The 18,517-nt window shown below is 32.0% G+C and overlaps 1 protein-coding gene, 1 long non-coding RNA gene and 2 other non-coding genes across 6 annotated transcripts in view; 1 reads left to right on the top strand and 3 right to left on the bottom strand.

The window, feature by feature from the left end:
- LOC129919708 (protein outspread) overlaps nucleotides 1-2,471 on the top strand; it is a 206,269-nt gene extending 203,798 nt beyond the window's left edge. Inside the window, exon 13 of one of the 3 annotated variants that reach the window (XM_056000680.1) lies at nucleotides 1,356-2,471. In XM_056000680.1, coding sequence (XP_055856655.1) covers nucleotides 1,356-2,398 — 1,043 coding nt within the window. In that variant the 3' untranslated portion in view covers nucleotides 2,399-2,471. The remainder of the gene's footprint in view (nucleotides 1-1,355) is intronic. The other 2 variants (XM_056000682.1, XM_056000683.1) reach the window with 2 other exon arrangements.
- A 4,481-nt stretch (nucleotides 2,472-6,952) lies between these two features.
- On the bottom strand, nucleotides 6,953-7,024 carry Trnap-agg (transfer RNA proline (anticodon AGG)). Its single transcript has one exon. It is a non-coding gene; the product is annotated as a tRNA-Pro (tRNA).
- Nucleotides 7,025-10,329: 3,305 nt separating this feature from the next.
- Trnap-agg (transfer RNA proline (anticodon AGG)) lies at nucleotides 10,330-10,401 on the bottom strand. Its single transcript has one exon. It is a non-coding gene; the product is annotated as a tRNA-Pro (tRNA).
- A 5,433-nt stretch (nucleotides 10,402-15,834) lies between these two features.
- LOC129919596 (uncharacterized) overlaps nucleotides 15,835-18,517 on the bottom strand; it is a 44,742-nt gene continuing 42,059 nt past the window's right edge. The window contains exons 2-3 of the long non-coding RNA XR_008773096.1: nucleotides 16,255-16,760; nucleotides 15,835-16,147 (exon numbers count right to left, since the gene is read on the bottom strand). This is a non-coding gene — a long non-coding RNA (uncharacterized LOC129919596). The remainder of the gene's footprint in view (nucleotides 16,148-16,254; nucleotides 16,761-18,517) is intronic.

Here is an 18,517-nt window from a genome sequence, read left to right on the forward strand (position 1 = left end):
TTTTTGAGCTCAAAAAAAAAAAAAAAAAAAAAAAAAAAACGATATTGATTCAATACAACAGAAGTTTATTTGAGAAAAAATTTAAAAAATACGGGAAAGTTAGTTTTTTTTAATTAATTTTTGCTGCAATCCAAAGAAATTAAATTAAATGTCACAAGAAAACGGAGTCACTAAAAATTTTAAGGAGTAGATGTTAATGTCCCCGAAAGGTGTAAAATTGTTCATATTTTTTTTTTTTTTTTCTAAAAAATATCCAAAGTATTGCCGGAAGCCACTGTAACCTTTGCCTATCCCTTGGTGCTAGTGGTGATGTGGTTAGTTTTTCAAAATCGGTCCGAATAGTTAATCCATGAAAAAAAAATTCCTTATTCAGAAACCTATAAATCAATGGTCCTTTTACACTATCTTTGGCCAATGTTTTCATGATATTGACGGTCAATTTTTACTGGCCCTTCATTGTTTAGAAAAATTAAAAATATTTTTTGTACACTCCTTACAGGGCTAAAGATATTTGTTAGTTTTCTACCAACTTTTGCAGTTTTACCAAGTTTTTATGTAAACCACTTTAAAACTACCTGTACCTTATTAATCGATATTTTGTAAGAAAACATTAAAAATTAAGTCGCATCGGGTTAGCATAAAGATAAGGACTTGAAACTGGAAAAATATATATTTTCAGGCCCGCAACAACTGATAAAAGTCGGAAGAATTTGTTTGTGTTTATTTGTCATGGTTCTTTTTCTTGTAAATGTTACTAACAAATTTTTAATCACATGTGATAGATTTCTTACAGTGATAAAAATGCTATTAAAGAATATTACTCGCACAATTTTCATGTCATAATTTCACCAAACATGTTTCTCAGACCATTTCTTGCACATAGAACTTTTTTAATATAATATTAAAATGGAAATTGGACCCTTCTCTTTTTTTACATAATTTAATACTTACCCATTTCATTATCTCGTTTTAGTTAAGTTTTTTAAATATTTCATCTTCATTTTATTATTTCACTTTTATTGTTTCATCATTGTCGTTAGAAAATAAGAATGTGTTATCGATATTTTCTACCGATTGCTTTTGTAAAACGCATGCCACAGCACTGATTTTTTTTTCATCCTTTAAGCCTGGCACGCTGCTCGCGCTAAATTTTAGCCAAGATAAAATTTCCATACAAGTTATCGATAATTTGTATGGAACTCATTTTAGCTCGGCTAAAATTTTTCGATAATTTGTATGGGAGCTAAAATTTAGCGTGAGCAGCGTACCAGGCTATACATTAAAGCATAAGCCTTTTAAATTTTTCTTTGGAAATGAGTGTCTCATATTCAATTTTTGTTTTTTTTTTTTAACAGGTTTAAAAAAATCATCATCGAGCCCAATGTTCAGCAACAACAACAGCAACAATATACAAAAATCAAAAAGTTGCATCAAAATTGATTTACAACTGAACAACAACAGATCATCACCCTCCTCCCATCAAAAATCATTCACTACCACTAGCGTCCCTTTAACACTACAAAGTGGTGATAATAATAAACAACAACAACAATTACCGATAACCAAAGCACTAACCCACCACCAACAGCACTATTTACCCCATCAAACAACAACAACAACAACAACAACAACAACAAATACCATATCGCCAATAAAACCGATGATGATTACGATGAAGACGACGACAAAACCAACAACAACAACTACGACCAAACCAGTGGAACAACCAAAGAACATTAATTTATTAAAAAATCTAAATCCAAATTCAACTCAATTAAAATTAGTTAATAATAATAATAATAATCTTAGATTAAGTTGTAATAATCGTATAAATAATAGTAATAATAGTAATATCATTGATGATTGTACATCATCTAGTAATAGTAGTAGCAACATCAACAATAACAACACCAGCAACACCAACAATACGCGTATCTTCAGTCGATCAAATCATCGTAATGGTGGTAGTAGTAGTAGCAATGGCGGTGTTCAGAATAAGGTTGCAATAAGCTTGGGCAGTTTTAGTGATATAATTCGTAAAACAACGCCATCTAGTGATGCTGTTAGTAGTGAAAATAATCCTGCGACAGCACTGGTAATGGATAGGAGCAGGGGTGATGATCACAGCAGCAGCAGTAGCAGTAGCAACACCGATGATGAGAATGATAGAGTGGCAAGAAGCGTTTGTAGCAAAGGTGTCTTCAATAATAATAATAATGAGTTGGTAGCGGCGGGGTCAGTTGCAACACCAACAACGACCAACTCTAACATCAACAAGAAAAAGCATTCAACGTCAAATTTTAGTGGTAAGCTATGCTCACCCCCTCCCTTAAGTGGGAAGGACATTGAGCATCATCATGCGACCTCACATTTGAGAAGATTTGAGTTGGAAATATAAATCGAAAAAAAATGTTAAACTTAATAAAATTATTCAAAAAAAAAAAAACCAAAATAAGTATATTACCATCCCTGAATTTATTATCGATTTTGTTTATTATCATTTTTTTCTTCATTCAAACATAAATTCTAAAATGTTGAACATTTTTTTTTTTTTCATATAATTTTATTGTATAGTCTTCATCATTTTGTAATCATATTTTCTTCTTCTTTTTCTTATAATTTTCCTTAAATTTTAATAAAAAAATTTGGATCAAAAAATTAAAATTAAAAAATCATTATTCTTATATGATGTTAAATATTATTATTTTATTATCTAATTAGGAAGAAAAATATAAATATATATAAACAATAAATGCATATAATAATTATTAATATAAAACATAAAAAATATATAAATATATTATAACGTCTTTAAAATATAGTGCATGTTTTTATTTTAGTGTATGTTTTTTTTTTTTAGTTTTATTTGTTTTGTTAACCCCTCAGTTTTATTTAATATTTTTTTTTTGTTCTCTCAGATGAAAACAAAAATAATGATTGAGAGAGACAAGAAAAACACATTTATTTTATGAAATAAAAAAACAGTTATTGAATTACAAAAAAAAAAGGTGTTTTATTAAAAAAAAAAGAAAAATATAAAAATCGATTGCACATCACTAGCAGAAGATTATTGCTCATCACTATGATAAGAAAATTGCCCATTACTAGGCAATTAAGGAGAAATTCCAAAAAGAATGACAGAAAGAGTATACGAACTACAAATTATGGTTGCCTGGTAGATTTTTGGCAATTTGCATATTTTGGGCTCGTTTTTGGTTCTCTTTTGATGAAAACAAATGACAGATTTTTGATACTTCCTTATTCCACATGTTCGCCTAGTAGTTGGTTTGAAAAATAAAAAAGAAATTATCATCAAAATTATAAAAGGCCTTGGGTCTTGCCCACCGACAAACCAGTCAGTCCTTGGCCACATATTTTTTTAAAGAGTTGAGTTAGTTTGATTTAAATTGTCAAGAAAATTCCATAAAAATCAATTACAGGAGAAAAATATTGCCCACTTCTATGACAAAATTATTGCCCACCACTAGGCGAAGAGGGAAATTGAAACAGAAAAAGTACCGCAAATCTAGTTCGACTGGTGACTCCTCCCTTTCATCCAGTTAGTTTTGCAGATTATGCTTACACTAGAGTTTTTTGTGTGGCTTGGAGAAATTCGAAAAAAAATGATGCAAGGAGTATACCAACTACACATTATGGTTGCCTGGTAGATCGACGTACATTTCTAAGGAAATTTTCATATTTGGTGCTTGTTTTTGATTTTTTTTTGTTTTGTTTGGAGAAAACACAAGCTCAAGAGATTAAGCATGAGTTTTTTTTTTTCTAAAAAAAATTTGACAAGAAGAATGGTGAAAATCGAAATGAAAATTTTGTGTGTGTATGTGTAGGTTTTTTGAAGTTGTTTCAAGATAGGCTTACTTATTTTTTTTTAAGAGTTGAAGCCTGGTACGCGCGCTGCTCGCGCTAAATTTTAGCTCCTATACAAATTATCGAAAATTTTTAGCCGAGATAAAATGGATCCCATACAAGTTATCGATAACTTGTATGGGAATTTTATCTCAGCTAAAATTTAGCGCGAGCAGCGTACCAGGCTTGAGTTAAAAATTGAGTTTAATAAAAGAATTGTGAAGAAAATTCTGTAAAAATGCACATTTCTAGGAGAAAACAGAAAAATATAATTGGCCACCACATCACTCTGACAAGATAACTGCTTGTCACTAGACAAAGCAAAAGAACATGATAGAGCAAAAGTACTGCAGACCTAGCTTTGTTGGTGACTCCTCCCTTTCATTCAGTTATTGTTGCAACTAACTGCATGTTTTTTGTATGGTTTGGAGAAATAGAGAAAATCAAAAAAAGAATGATGCAGAGTATACGAACTACATATCATGGTTGCCTGGTAGATCGTTAGAAATTTATAAGGAAAAATGTCATTTCTGGGTTTTTTTTTGGAGAAAACAAAACAAGCTAAGGGATTGACAAAGTACGAGTTTTGTTTCCTACTGTCTTCCAAGCTTCGTATTATTATGAACTCTATTTTGCTTTCTCACTTTCGAGAATAAAACGTTATTTGGAGGCGGAGCTTATTTTTCATAGAATGTGTGCTTTCAATTTCTATACCTACTACTTGCGCATGTTCGCCGGGTATGGTTTGGTTTGGAAAAAAGAAATATTTGGAATCTTGTTGAATTTTAAAGCGCTATGTGTATGGTATGTCAAGATCAAAAATCTCGTAATATTCGTATTTTATAATTCAAAGCTCCATAAATATCTAAATCGATTTATGTTCTGTAAACACACAATTTAAAGAATCAAAAATCGTTATATAATAAATACCATACTCACCAGATTTGTCTAATTCCGAGAAAATACAAAATAATAAAACAAGGAGACTAAAAAAATAATTAATCAAGGATTAAAGAAATTTTATTCTGAATTAAAAAAAAATAAAAACAAATATTTTTGATGCTAAAATAGGTATATATAAAAAAAAACAAAATTTTTTGTTGAAGTTGTTTTATATGATAATGCGTTACTTTTTCCTATTGTAAAGTGTTCTTTTTAAAGAGAGAAATGGTACTCAGGTCGAGTTAAATTTTAGCCGAGATAAAGATCCCACAAAATTTTATCGATAATTTGTATGGACTAAATTTTAGCTCAACAATTTTTTTTTCGATAATTTGTATGGAAACTAAGATTTAGCGCGATCTGCGAACTAGGTTTAATACGCAGATCGAGCCAAATTGTAGCTTCTATAAAAACTATCGATAACTTGTATGGGAGTTTTAGCTCGACTAAAACTTAGCTCGACCTGAGTACCATTTTTTTTTACTATTAGTTCTTTTAAAAGATTGAATCCCAGTCAAAATAGAATTTTACCAACAAAAATTCTTTTGAGGTATTCGCTCATCGCTCCCAATTGACATAAAGGACAAATGTTTCGATAAGCCTGGTACGCTGCTCGCGGTTAATTTTAGCTCCCATACAAATTATCGAAAAATTGTATCTGAGCTAAAATGGATCCCATACAAATTATCGATAACTTGTATGGGAATCCAAGAAAATTATATCACAACAAAAACATTACTGTTAAAAGAGAGCCAAGTTCTCCTATGTTGAAGTTATGCTGGCACAAAAAGTACTGAAATGTAAAAGTGTACCAAGTTCTAAAGCTTGGCTTTAAATTTGTAAGAATAAAATCAAAGATCATATAACTAGTTATATGATCTTTGATAAAATGTTGATTGTTCTCTTGACAATTTTTCTTTAAATTACCGATTTTTAAAGCTATTTGAAAAATTGCCAAGCAAACAATCAACATTTTATTCTTACAAATTTAAAGCCAAGCCTTAGAACTTGGTACACTTTTACATTTCAGTACTTTTTGTGCCAGCATAACTTCAACATAGGAGAACTTGGCTCTTTTTTTAACAGTAATGTTTTTGTTGTGATTTCACTCCTTTTTGCAAGGTATTGCTGTAGAACTTAAAATCTCTATAATTGATGAACACTCAGAAAAAATGGGCGGTTACCACGCTCCTTGTCTAAAAATCTCAAATTTGAAATTTTTTCTTTTGTTTAAACTACTACTAGGTCTACCATTCTACCAAATTTTAAGGTTCTACTACAGTTAAAAATGCTCTATAATATTTGATGACAATTCAGCGAAAATGGGTGGTTACCACGCCCCCTGAATTGAATATCTCAAATTTTCGATTTTTTCCTTTGTATGCACCTCAACCCCCATCACTGTGCCAAATTACAAGTCTCTACGATATCGGGAAGTTCTCCATAATTTTGATGATCTGTCAGTGAGTGAATCAGTCAGTCAGTCAGTCAGTCAGTCAGTCAGTTACGGTTTTTGAGATTTTCGAAGCCCTATATCTCAGAAACTACTCACCCTAGGTAGCTGAAATTTTGTAGGGAGTTTGTTTTCGACTAGTTCAAGAAATGGAGCGAGTTTGAAATTTCAGACATATTTGGTATAGAAGTTGGAGAGGGGTCGAAAATGGCCTGAGTTGTTTCCTGTAAATAAGGGTGTAGTGCCAAAGTTGCTAGAGAACTTGGCTGGGCACTACCGTGCCCCTTGATTTTAGTCAAAACTCACCCAATTCTCAATCCATCCTATTTTCAAAGAAAAATAAAAAGAAATCGATAGATACTTAGATATACCTACTTACGTTCAGCTGAGGATTGTGGTTCATCTTCTTCCTTCAGTTCTGTTTGAACAAAAAATTGCAATTCCAAAATAATATAATCAATAAACCAAAAATAATTGTTTTTTTATTACATCCAATTTATTTCTTGTTAAAAAATCCATTTAATATTTTAAATAAAACAGCAAGTTGAACACACTTTTTGACTGACCAAAACCATAAATTTTATTTTTCTTAATTTTTTTATTTTATTCAGTTAAAAGAATTTTTCAAATGAAGTTAATAAAACATTTTTATACAAAATAAAAAAAAATATAAAAAAAAAAAAATTATAACTTGGGCTCGTCCGGGATTTGAACCCGGGACCTCCCGCACCCTAAGCGGAAATCATACCCCTAGACCAACGAGCCAGGTGATTTTCGCTGGATTAATGAATTATATGAGTGAATGCGCCAAATAATCTATTAAAATTAATAAATAAGGTAATAAATTGTAAAAATGTAGCCATTGCCAGCTGCTAAATAAACATCGAAAAACAAACATTTAAACAAATGACTGTCAGACTGTGTTGTTTTGCTTGTGTGAATAGAAATTGGTTAGAATTTGTTTAGGAAATTATCGAATAATTGAATTTTTGCCTTTTATTCGAAAATTCACATTACTAATCAGAGTTGCGAAATTCGAGGAAATTTGCAGTTGTTTGATAAAAAACAATGGAAGAAGTTGCAGTGCAGACTATAAGCGGAGGAGTTTCAAAGTTTCCAATTCCATACAAAATATCGATAAATTACAGGTAGTTTTAAAATATTTTACTTGATTCGAAAAAAAAAACTATAAAAAATTAAAGATAATAATTATATTTTACTGACTTAACATTCTTTAAAATTCTGTAAAATAATTTATTGTGATCCTGAAGATATTTGCCAATTTTATAATTTTTCTATGCATTTTTATAGTTTCATAGAATTTTTAAGTACAATACCGACTACAAACCTTCCAATAATACCTATATCGATATTTTGAAAAATAAGTTGGAACGGGAAAATAATAATGGTAGATACTTAAAATTTTAGATATTTTTGTATTTAAAAAACTTTTGAGCATTTTAAAAATCTGGTACACTCTCGTTTATGCGCAACTTGTAAGTCCCATAACATGATTTTGCCAATTAAAGCCTTTAAAATTTACATTTTCTTTGAGTGTTATTTATTATGAGTTTATTATTCAAATGAGCTTACTTCCAGTGTTTGCTAATTATATACTTAATCTTGACGACAGGTGACTTCGAACCAACTTCTATTAATGTGGTGTAAGGTTCTCACATCTACACTTAATTTTTATTCCAGAGGGCTTTACTTATAAACCTAGATAGGGTCCTGGAAAAAAAAAGAAGTCAATCTAATATACACTTACCTTAGTAAAGTCGTTCAACAACCGTCTTTCTCTATACAAAGACGATGACTATATACGATTATCATGAACAAATTTATGCCAAATGGAATTTAATTATTAATTGTCGTGGTGCAAATTAAATGGTCACCTAATTGGCCCATCCAGAGGTACCTCTAGCAAGCTTCGCAAAGTTGTTGTTACGGCCAAGAGTATAGCGTCTCTGATTTTTCTCCATGGCTATTTGACTATCTACATACTACATTCTATTTTTTTTTCTCTATAGTCATGTGTTTTTTTTTTCTATCTTCTGGGGTCTTAAGAAAGGACCAAGACAAGAGAGATTTACGAAGAGGAATTCATAACAATTAAAATGAACGAAACACCATGTTATCTTCTGTCTGTCGTTGTTGGTTGTTGCGGTCTGGTGGAAGAAGAAGAAGAAAGTACCTCGCTGTGGCCTTTTGTATATGAAAAGACTGAAAATGTGCGGAAAGGCTCATTAAGTTAGCGGTTAATTACACCAAGCGACCTTAATTAATTCAACATTTGGAAAAAATGGTTCCTTTTTGGCTTTAGAGGGGGAGGGGAGGCGCTTGCTTGCTACAATACAACAACCACAAAACAAACGATGGGCTATGAAGATATGAAGAAGAAGAAAGGATATTTTGAGATCATGTTTTTCAGATAAGCTTTGAGCTACACAATGAAGATGTTGTTGGGTCACCTTAGGGGCAAGTTTTTTTTTCGATTTTTCTTTTGTAAGAAGAAACGTTAGTTTGGGTACAATGTTGCGACATCGTGAAGATTTTAATGGATAAATTTATATAGGAAATTAATTATATACGGAAACAGCTTTTGTTTGAAATAAAAAGAATCTTCTTCAAGAAAGCTTTTCTTAAATCTTCATATCGGTATAAGGCAAAGCTACACAATTCTCAAAGTTATGATCAATGAAGATACTTTAAAATGAGTTACATCATCATTTTCATCTTGGTAGCCATAGTCTTTTCCCAGCTTCCAGTAAAGTGCATCAAAAAAGGAAAAAAAAAAAACAAATCGAAGAGAAATTGAATTGAAGTTTACAAGAAAGAAAAAAAAATCATCCACTTTGACCGCAAATAACCTCAGAAAAAAAAAAGTTTTCCGCAAAAAAGCAGATGATCTCATCGTAGAGTATACCATACCTAACCCACCAAAAAGTCCTATATATATATATAATTTTCTGCCGCCGCGAAACAGCGCGCAGTGTGCTGATGCGGCTTCTTCTTATACTTTGCCTCTCTCTGTCAGTGTCTAAGGTGCAAGACGTGATTTATCAAAGGATGCTCCCCAATGTGAACACACGGCATTCATCGCCATCGTTATGTCTTATAGCTGTTTCAATTCACTAGATAAGCTGCCGCCATACAGTGGGTTATTATGCCAGAAGTTTGGAACAAAAATCGAAAGGTTCCAAATAGGTATCAAGCCTCTACTTAATCATTCGGAAAGATTGTAACTGTGTCTCTAAATCCGATTTTCGTTTAATTTTTTTAAAAGTTCGAAGGGATCTGGCAACCCTTTTACTTGTTTCTTATTTTAGCTCTGCCGATTGACAAGTATCAATCCTTAAAAAATGCCTTTTTTTTAAATTTTGATTTCATCCACGAAAAACGTCAATTTAGACCACTGTACTGAGCGCCGCAACATGGTATAGTCGTGCGCTTTTATAAGGTCAACTAGGAAGTATCTATATGTGAAGAGAGAGAGATGCATTTTGGTTTTAAGCTTCCTCCTCGAGACCGAATTCGAGTTAAGCCAGCAAACTCTATGGGAATATTTTTTATTTCCACGTGCAGCAGAAGCAGCACTTTTCTCCAATCGTCCACTTTATTTTTTGTGGTGGACTTTATTGGGTAAGGTAGTAAGTTCGCACTTGTAAGAAAAGAAAATGTGAGATGTACCTTACTGGAACTATACAAAGATTAGAGATCCGAAAAATGTGGTGAAATACTCTTTCGAGTCAATTATTGTCACCCGGGCGCCATTCATAGACACACACACACACACACACACACACACACAGAAACGTGAAGTAACAATCATGGTCTTTTTCTTTTGGATGTACCTTTTAGATGAAAGTGAGAATATCATCGAACCTTATGAAGATGATGATGATGTAACCTATTTGTAGGTTATATAGTCTTTCGTAATAGGAAGATGGTAACAAGTCTTGAAATATATTGTAGATGAACCTGAATCAAGTTAAGGTCTAAAAAATCCAATTAACTTTTGTATTGAAAGAGAAAATTATAAAAATAAAAAAAAAAATAACATTTTACTTGGGCTCGTCCGGGATTTGAACCCGGGACCTCCCGCACCCTAAGCGGAAATCATACCCCTAGACCAACGAGCCAGTTGAGTGAAATATGGGAAATTTGTGTTTTGTAGGAATTTTCTTTGGAGAGCTTTGTAAAATGAAGAAATATAAAAAAAAATTCCTCGATTTGCTTGTGTGTATGAAATGGGGTGGAAATGTAGGTAGCATTTGTTTGGATTGATTAAATTAATGGATTTGGGTGGAGGTATTTTCGATTTTTAAAATTTATATAGAATAAAAAACATTGTTAAGTAAACTTTGAAAGTGTAGTAATGGAAGAAAAATGTTGTTTTAATTGGCGTTATTTGCGAGTGGAAAGTTGTTTTTTTATTGGATACGGAAAACCATTAAAATGTTTCACATTATTTCACAATTGCTCAAAATATTAGGTTTATCTGATTTTTTTGTTTGTTTTTATTATTTTTGACAGATTAACTTGTAGGTACCTAGGTAATAAAAAATTAAATAATATTTTAATAATAACCTTAAACATATTGATAAAACGAAAAAACATTGTTTTTTTTTATCTTGGTCGCGTGTTAGTCACGTTTTATTAATGACTTGTACGCGTTTTGGTCGAATCATGTCGCTTGTATCTTATTACACTTATTACACTTTTCGCTTTTATGACACTTATCAAATTTATCACACTTATCAATCTTATCAAACTTATCACACTTATCAAACTCATCATAAATATCAAACTCATCACACAATTATCACACTTATCAAACTTATCATATCAACTTATCACACTTAAGGCACTTATCACACTCTTCAAAATGTTTGCACTTATCACACTTTTCTCACTTATCACTCTTTTCACACTCATCACACTTTTCACACTTATCACACTTTTCACATTTATCATAAATATCAACTTATCACACTTAAGACACTTATCACACTTTTTAAAAATGTTTGCACTTTTCACACTTTTCACATTTATCACACTTTTTACACTGATCACACTTTTCACACTGATCACACTTTCCACACTGATCACACTTTTCACACTTATCACACTTTTCACACTTATCACACTTTTCACATTTATCATAAATATCAACTTATCACACTTTTCACACTTATCACACTTTTCACACTTATCACACTTATCAAACTTATCACACCTTCCAAAATGTTTGCTCTTATCACAATTTTCACACTTATCACACTTTTCGCACTTATCACACTTTTCACACTTATCACACTTATCAAACTTATCACACCTTCCAAAATGTTTGCACTTATCACAATTTTCACACTTATCACACTTTTCACACTTATCACACTTTTCACACTTATCACACTTATCAAACTTATCACACCTTCCAAAATGTTTGCACTTATCACAATTTTCACACTTATCAAACTTTTCACACTTATCACACTTTTCACACTTTTCACACTTATCACATTTATCAAACTTATCACACCTTCCAAAATGTTTGCATTTATCACAATTTTCACACTTATCACACTTTTCACACTTATCACACTTATCAAACTTATCACACTTATCAAACTTATCATAAATATCAAACTAATCACACTTATCACACTTTTCACACTTATCACACTTTTCACACTTATCACACTTATTAAACTTATCACACCTTCCAAAATGTTTGCACTTATCACAATTTTCACACTTTTCACACTTATCACACTTTTCACACTTATCACACTTATCAAACTTATCACACCTTCCAAAATGTTTGCACTTATCACAATTTTCACACTTATCACACTTTTCACACTTATCACACTTTTCACACTTTTCACACTTATCATACTTATCATACTTATCATACTTATCATACTTATCAAACTTATAAAACTTTTCATCTTATCACGCTGGGTCTTTGTTTTCTTTTAGAAATAAATTCAAAATTCTTATTCAACACTCCGAATAAGCTAACTTTTCACATTAAGTTATTATTTAACTGGAATAAATCATTAACCAGTTTTAAAGTTAATTTTCCTTCTTTAAATACATTGTAGGGAAAGGTATTTATAAAATTGGTTTATTAGCCGTCTTTCAATTTTAACCATTCCATTACCAGGATATTCAAACAAACAATATCCAACCAATAAAACAAAAAACAACTAAAGAAAACAAAAAAAAAACATCAAAAACATTATCGCGCAACATGAGAAATTTTCTATTCTAGCCAACTTGGAAACACCGATGACGTACTCGATATGAATTAAACATCCACACGGAATCTATAAGTCTTCATCGGACTGGCTACGACACAGACCGACTGATCCATCATTATCACACACAAAACATACAAAACAACAAGCAGTCAACATGATATTTTTTTGTTGTTTCTTGTTTGTTTCTACAATTTTCTACTATTTTTTTTCTGCCTACTCGCTCTTCCTCCTCTGCTGTCTTCAAAATAGTTTAAGAGGATCATATCATAGAACCTCTGGGATGAAGATGAGAACACAAAAATAATGTTAAGTTAAAATGAAACTTATACAAACCGCGATCGCCTTACTTTCGATTGCATGTTCCGCCCATGTACGCGACCTCACATGCATCTTTTTTCCATCCATCATCCAGTACTGGCCGCGCTCAACTCACTGACTGACTTGACTATGTGCTTGTGCTCTCTGTTCTGTCCCATGATGTCCAACTATGGTCATGCTGCACATCGCCATCTAACAAATGCGAAGTTTTGTGTTTTCCTAGAAATATCTATTGTCCGGGAGACTTGAGACTCGTTGGGGATATATGTTTTTGCGATTTTCATGCGAAATCCAACTCCGGAGGCTACGAGACTTGAATGCTAAACAGGTGGATGGGAAGAACCATGCCGGCAGTATAGATCGTGGAACCCCATCTCTATCATAAAATCCCGCCTCATGGAAACCCTTCATCTCTCATCAACCTAATTAATTTCTATTCCTGAATTTGGATTCTATCTCTTTCCATGACTCTTTCTCTCTTTTCTTGTAAGATCCAAAGTAAACTTTGAGTCAGTGGCAATTTATTAGTTGGACGCTAATCCGTGCGGCTACCTGACTCGCAAGTGATTCTGATTTCGAATGAAAATTAGGCCCCCCCAGGTGGAGGTGGTGTGGAGCAATCGTCATAGATCACGACTCTCCTCTAATTGTTAATCACTACTTTCCTCCGTGACAATAGCAGGAGTCAAAACAGGCTGTCTCTTGGTTGTGGTGCGCGGTACAACCAGCAGCGCAGTGATGGCGATGGGCAATAGATGGAGTCTCCTCCCTGGTCTTCATGTCTAATAGAGTTTAAGGTAATCTACACTGACAGAAAACAAAAATTGCGTTCCACAATAATTTTTGAAAGTTTTGGTGTTTGGAAAAATGTTAGGTACACTTTTTACGAAAGTCTCAAAATTTACACTGGAAAAATTGTGGAAGTAAAATATGAATATGATCCACACTACTCTCAGGGTGATAGTTTTCAGATTTTAGTTTCAGCATTAGATCTTCAGATTTCACGTGAAAAACTATGGTTTAATCAATATATTACGTTCCACAACTTCCAATCTCAGTTTTTTCACATCGTTTCTGTTTTCTCCCTTTGCCGTTATTATAGTAGACGATTGTGGAACGTATTACTTTGTGAAATAAAATAAACTCGCTGGAAACTCGAAGCTTTTTATTCCACAGTTTTTTTTTCCAAATGGGTCGTTTAAGAATAGTTGATTCTACATTAACCTTTCGGAATATATATAGTATATAGCTCATAATATGTTGTGGAACGTATTCATTTTCTCTTTTAAGTGAAAAAGTATAATTTTTTGAGGTGAATTTTTTGCTTAAGTAAATTCTACGTGAAAAATTTCGGATTTAAATTAAAGTTTTCAAAGGTTCCATTGGGCAACAAATACAATTAAAAAATTCTAAAATAAATGAATAGGTTCCACATTTTTTTTCAAAGACTATATTTTAGTTTGTGGATGTGTAAACATGAGGAAAGTTGTGGAAGGTTTTTTTTAATATTATTTTGACACTTAAAGAAAGTTTGACGTTCTTGAAAATGTAGATAATAATTGTGGATCGTATTCATTTGTCAAATTTCGACTATTTTTCGTCTTCAAAGTTTCAAAATCCATCAAATTTTAAATTTTTATATTTTTTATAATGTTTTTTCAGTGTATACTGTAGTTGGCAGCGTCCAATTTGTCGGTGAGCATCTAATAAACTTGCATGCTTACACCATATATCTACTCTTTGGGATAGTGTACATTGATTTGATTCCGGTCAGGGGTCTGACGAGACGGTCTGATGGAGCAACTGAATGGACCTCACTTCAATACTAGCTCTCCTCAGAAATGGGCCACGCCAGAGAGGAAGGAGAGTTGTTGTAGTGCTGAAGCAAGCAGCAGCAGCAGAAGAAGGTAGATAATTTCTTTTGACTCTTGTGATCGACTTTTCTTCTCTTTGTCGGTGAAGTAAAATTGTTAGCTTGAATTCACGTGTAATTACTCCTGACTGTGTAGATAGTTATACTTACTATAGCTTCCGACAATATTATGCTTCTGTGTTTTTTTTTATTTTTATTTTTCTATAAGATAGCTAGCTACTCGATGATGATGGCGACGTGATGTTGATGGAAACTCAATAGGTAAAAAGGGCTTATCGTCGAATTCATATATACCAGAGGGAAATGGATTTTTGATGGAAAGCTTCGTAATTAGTTTGAGGTCGCAAATGATGGGGTCATGAAAATGTTTCCGTTTTGCATCACTGATCAAGTAACCCAAATATGTCGGGAGTGCCATAAATCATTTATTTGGGTGAAAATCATAATTTAAGGACTTTCTTTTTGAGAAGTCCAATTGGAATTAGTTTTCACTGATCGGATACAAGTCGAAGTTATATAAACCCTATACAAAGTAAATTTGTAGCGTCCAAATGTTTATGCCACGACACTTTACAGTTTTCATTTTTCATTTCTCATTTTTGAATTTTTATTCTTCATTTTTCATTTTAATTTTTCACTTTTTCATTTTTATCTTTCATCTTTTATCTTTCATCTTTCATCTTTCATCTTTCATCTTTCATCTTTCATCTTTCATCTTTCATCTTTCATCTTTCATCTTTCATCTTTCATCTTTCATCTTTTATCTTTTATCTTTCATCTTTCATCTTTCATCTTTCACCTTTCACCTTTCATCTATCACCTTTCATCTTTCATCTTCCATCTTTTATCATTATCTTTCATTTTTAATTTTGAATTTTATATTTTTGGTTTTAGATTTTTAATTTTTAATGATTTTTGACTTTTGGTTTTAGATTTTTGAAATTTGACGAAAAGTAGAGAGGGGCAAGGTGACACGGTGCCAAAACAATAGAGCGACAATGCGATAGATCTTTCTAAATTAAGGTGGAACGCATTGGCGAAGAACGAAAAGCTGGTAATATTCCACATTTTGAATTGGATCTTGTGGATCAAATAAAAAATTCAAAAATCACTTTGATTTCAATTACCATGGTTTCCTATTTTTTTGTTTTATTATATTAGCTAGACTCTGTGGAATGTAAGTTAACAAATACGTTCCAAACTTGATATCTGAATATAGATAAGTCAATTGCAGATCTCTAAGAAAATTGCCCAAGGAAATCTAAAATGCCGGTGTACCATTTGATTGCGAATAATTTGATTGATCTCCATAAACAGAGGTTATTACATCCACAAGGAACATTCGCGTGTTCTTCCTCCACAATACACAACAAATGCTCATTTGTGTGTTAGCTTGTGAACGAAAAGAGTAATCTGGTTGGGGTGCTGCAAGAAGAAGACAAATCAGTATCTGGAATTTGCGAATGGCCTGGTTCTCAAATGCGCACCGCATTTCCATCAATTTGAGTTCGAAAATAATTTCAAATAATTACCCTCACGTTAAAGTTGTTTGTTAGATGATGTTTTCTAGATTGGCTCTATGCGAAACGCAAAAACAGTCAAACAACAGCAGCCGGTCGGTTGGTTGGCGGAAGAACATGGCGGGACGCAGATTTGAGTGCATGTTTGATTCCCATGTTATCGACGACAAGATCATCAGTGATCTCCACCAGAAGAAGAAAGAAGACCAATCGAAGTTTAGGTTAGGTAGAGATATGTATATATATTGGGGCTATTATAGATGGGATAGCGCCCCATGTGTTACGACTCAATGTCCATGTTCCACACACAGACCACCGGAAAATTGGTGCATCGCAGCAGCAGCAACAGCAGCAGGCAGCGCCGCGCAAGGAAAAAGGAAGAAGAATTTGCAATTTGATTTGAAATAAATTGGCATGGTAGAGACAGGTTTAGCGGGTCTTGTGGTTTGCTCCTGATTTGGTTCACCTCGTTCGTTGATTGCTAGCGATTTGGTTTTGCGATTCATTGTCCTCGTACACTGAAAAAAAAAATGTAAAGAAACAAATTAGAAAAAAAAGACTGTAAGAATATTAAAAGTGTACAGTGAAAAATTTAAATTAAAATAATTTAATATTTGATATTGTTCAATCTTAAGGTCGTGTGGAATCTAAATTTCAACATAATTACGACTGAGGGAATGCTTTCCACATTTTAGGTATATTTTGACGAAAGCAAATATCCTGATAAACAAAGATGATCTTTCAACCAATTTGAAGTATTTCCAATTGAAAAAAAAATATAACTTAAAAATATAGAAAACAAAAACATTTGTGGAATGTATTCAGTTTCCAGTACTCAGAAGCTTTGAAATAAACCTTTTTTCGACTTTAATGTGTGGAATGTAATTATCATAACAAATACAACGTCAAGTATCCTCAAAATCATGTGAATTATGAAATGGTCATAAGAAAAATTGCTGTGGAACGTATTTAGTTTTACGTCTTCCTCAATAAAGAAATGATTTTAAAATAATTCATTTTGGATTATTGTTATTAATTTCCCTCAGTGTATGTCAAAAAAATGTTCGGTGAAGGTTTCGGATATGTTTTCTAATAATGTGCGACTATGTTACATATACGTAACATCGTAGGAAGAATTCCAAAAGATTGTTACTCTTGATAGAGCAACTATATACACTGTATAAGAATGATTGTTGTTTTGGATTGTTTTTTTTTTTTTTTTTGTGAACAAACAAACAACATCTGTGCGTGTACATTTTGTGAACCATCTGACCGTTTGACCTCATATTGAGATTTAATTTTGATTAGTTGAATCTATGTTAAACATTTTACTGTGAGCAAGCGTATAACAGATGTGAATGATGTTCAACTATAAATCCTTTTCAAAATGTTACAATTTTCATTTTTTTTTCTTGGAAGACAAATGTAGATCCTTTTGATTTTGGAGCAGATGGTACAAGAAGGTTAATTGCTTTAAAAAAGAACAGTCGCAGAACACTAGATGCAAAGATTGGCAAATTGAATGAAAATGTTTGGTTTTTATAAGAAAAATTATTTTAAGTTAAAATTATTTTGAGTTAAAGTTGTTATTTTTTTTTAAAGAGAAGATAAAAAAAAAGATTTAGTACGAAAATATCTATGCCAAAAATTAAACCTTTATGGAAATTAAAAATGCTAATTTATTTTGCAAAAAAATTCTTACTTATGGAAAGAGTCTAAAAAACCACAAATTTAAGAAATTTTCGATGACGAAATCGCAAAATTTGCAATCTTGTAATCTACAAAGACTGAATACAAATTTTCTAAACTATCTGCTAAGTTTGCGAAATATAAGAAAAAATTTGAAATGAAAATTTTTAGTGATGAAAACATAATAATCAAGAAAACCAGAAAGATTTAGTCTGTGAAGGTAAGAAATAATCGAAAGTTGTGTTGCGAAATGTTAAAGATGCAAATTAAAACTGTACAAAAAAAAGTTTTTCGCAATTTATCACTTAGATGTAATTTATAATCTAGTTTTCAAAATTGGTATGCGTCCCAATTACGGTTGAATTTGAGAAAAGATTTTTTCCGAATTTATTCTTTTGAAAATTTATGCGAAATAGCTTTGCGAAATAACACTGGAAAATCAAAAATAATACGAAACAAAATAAGAGTTCTCAAAAGATGTTTCGCAAAACTATAGAACAATTACAGAGTTTTTTTTTTTACTTGTTAAGTTACCAGCAATTCTTAATTAGTTGAGAAATGGTTTGCGAAATGATTGGATCTTAAG

This window comes from Episyrphus balteatus, chromosome 4 (assembly GCF_945859705.1).
Source record: "Episyrphus balteatus chromosome 4, idEpiBalt1.1, whole genome shotgun sequence".
Taxonomy (NCBI): Eukaryota; Metazoa; Arthropoda; class Insecta; order Diptera; family Syrphidae; genus Episyrphus; species Episyrphus balteatus.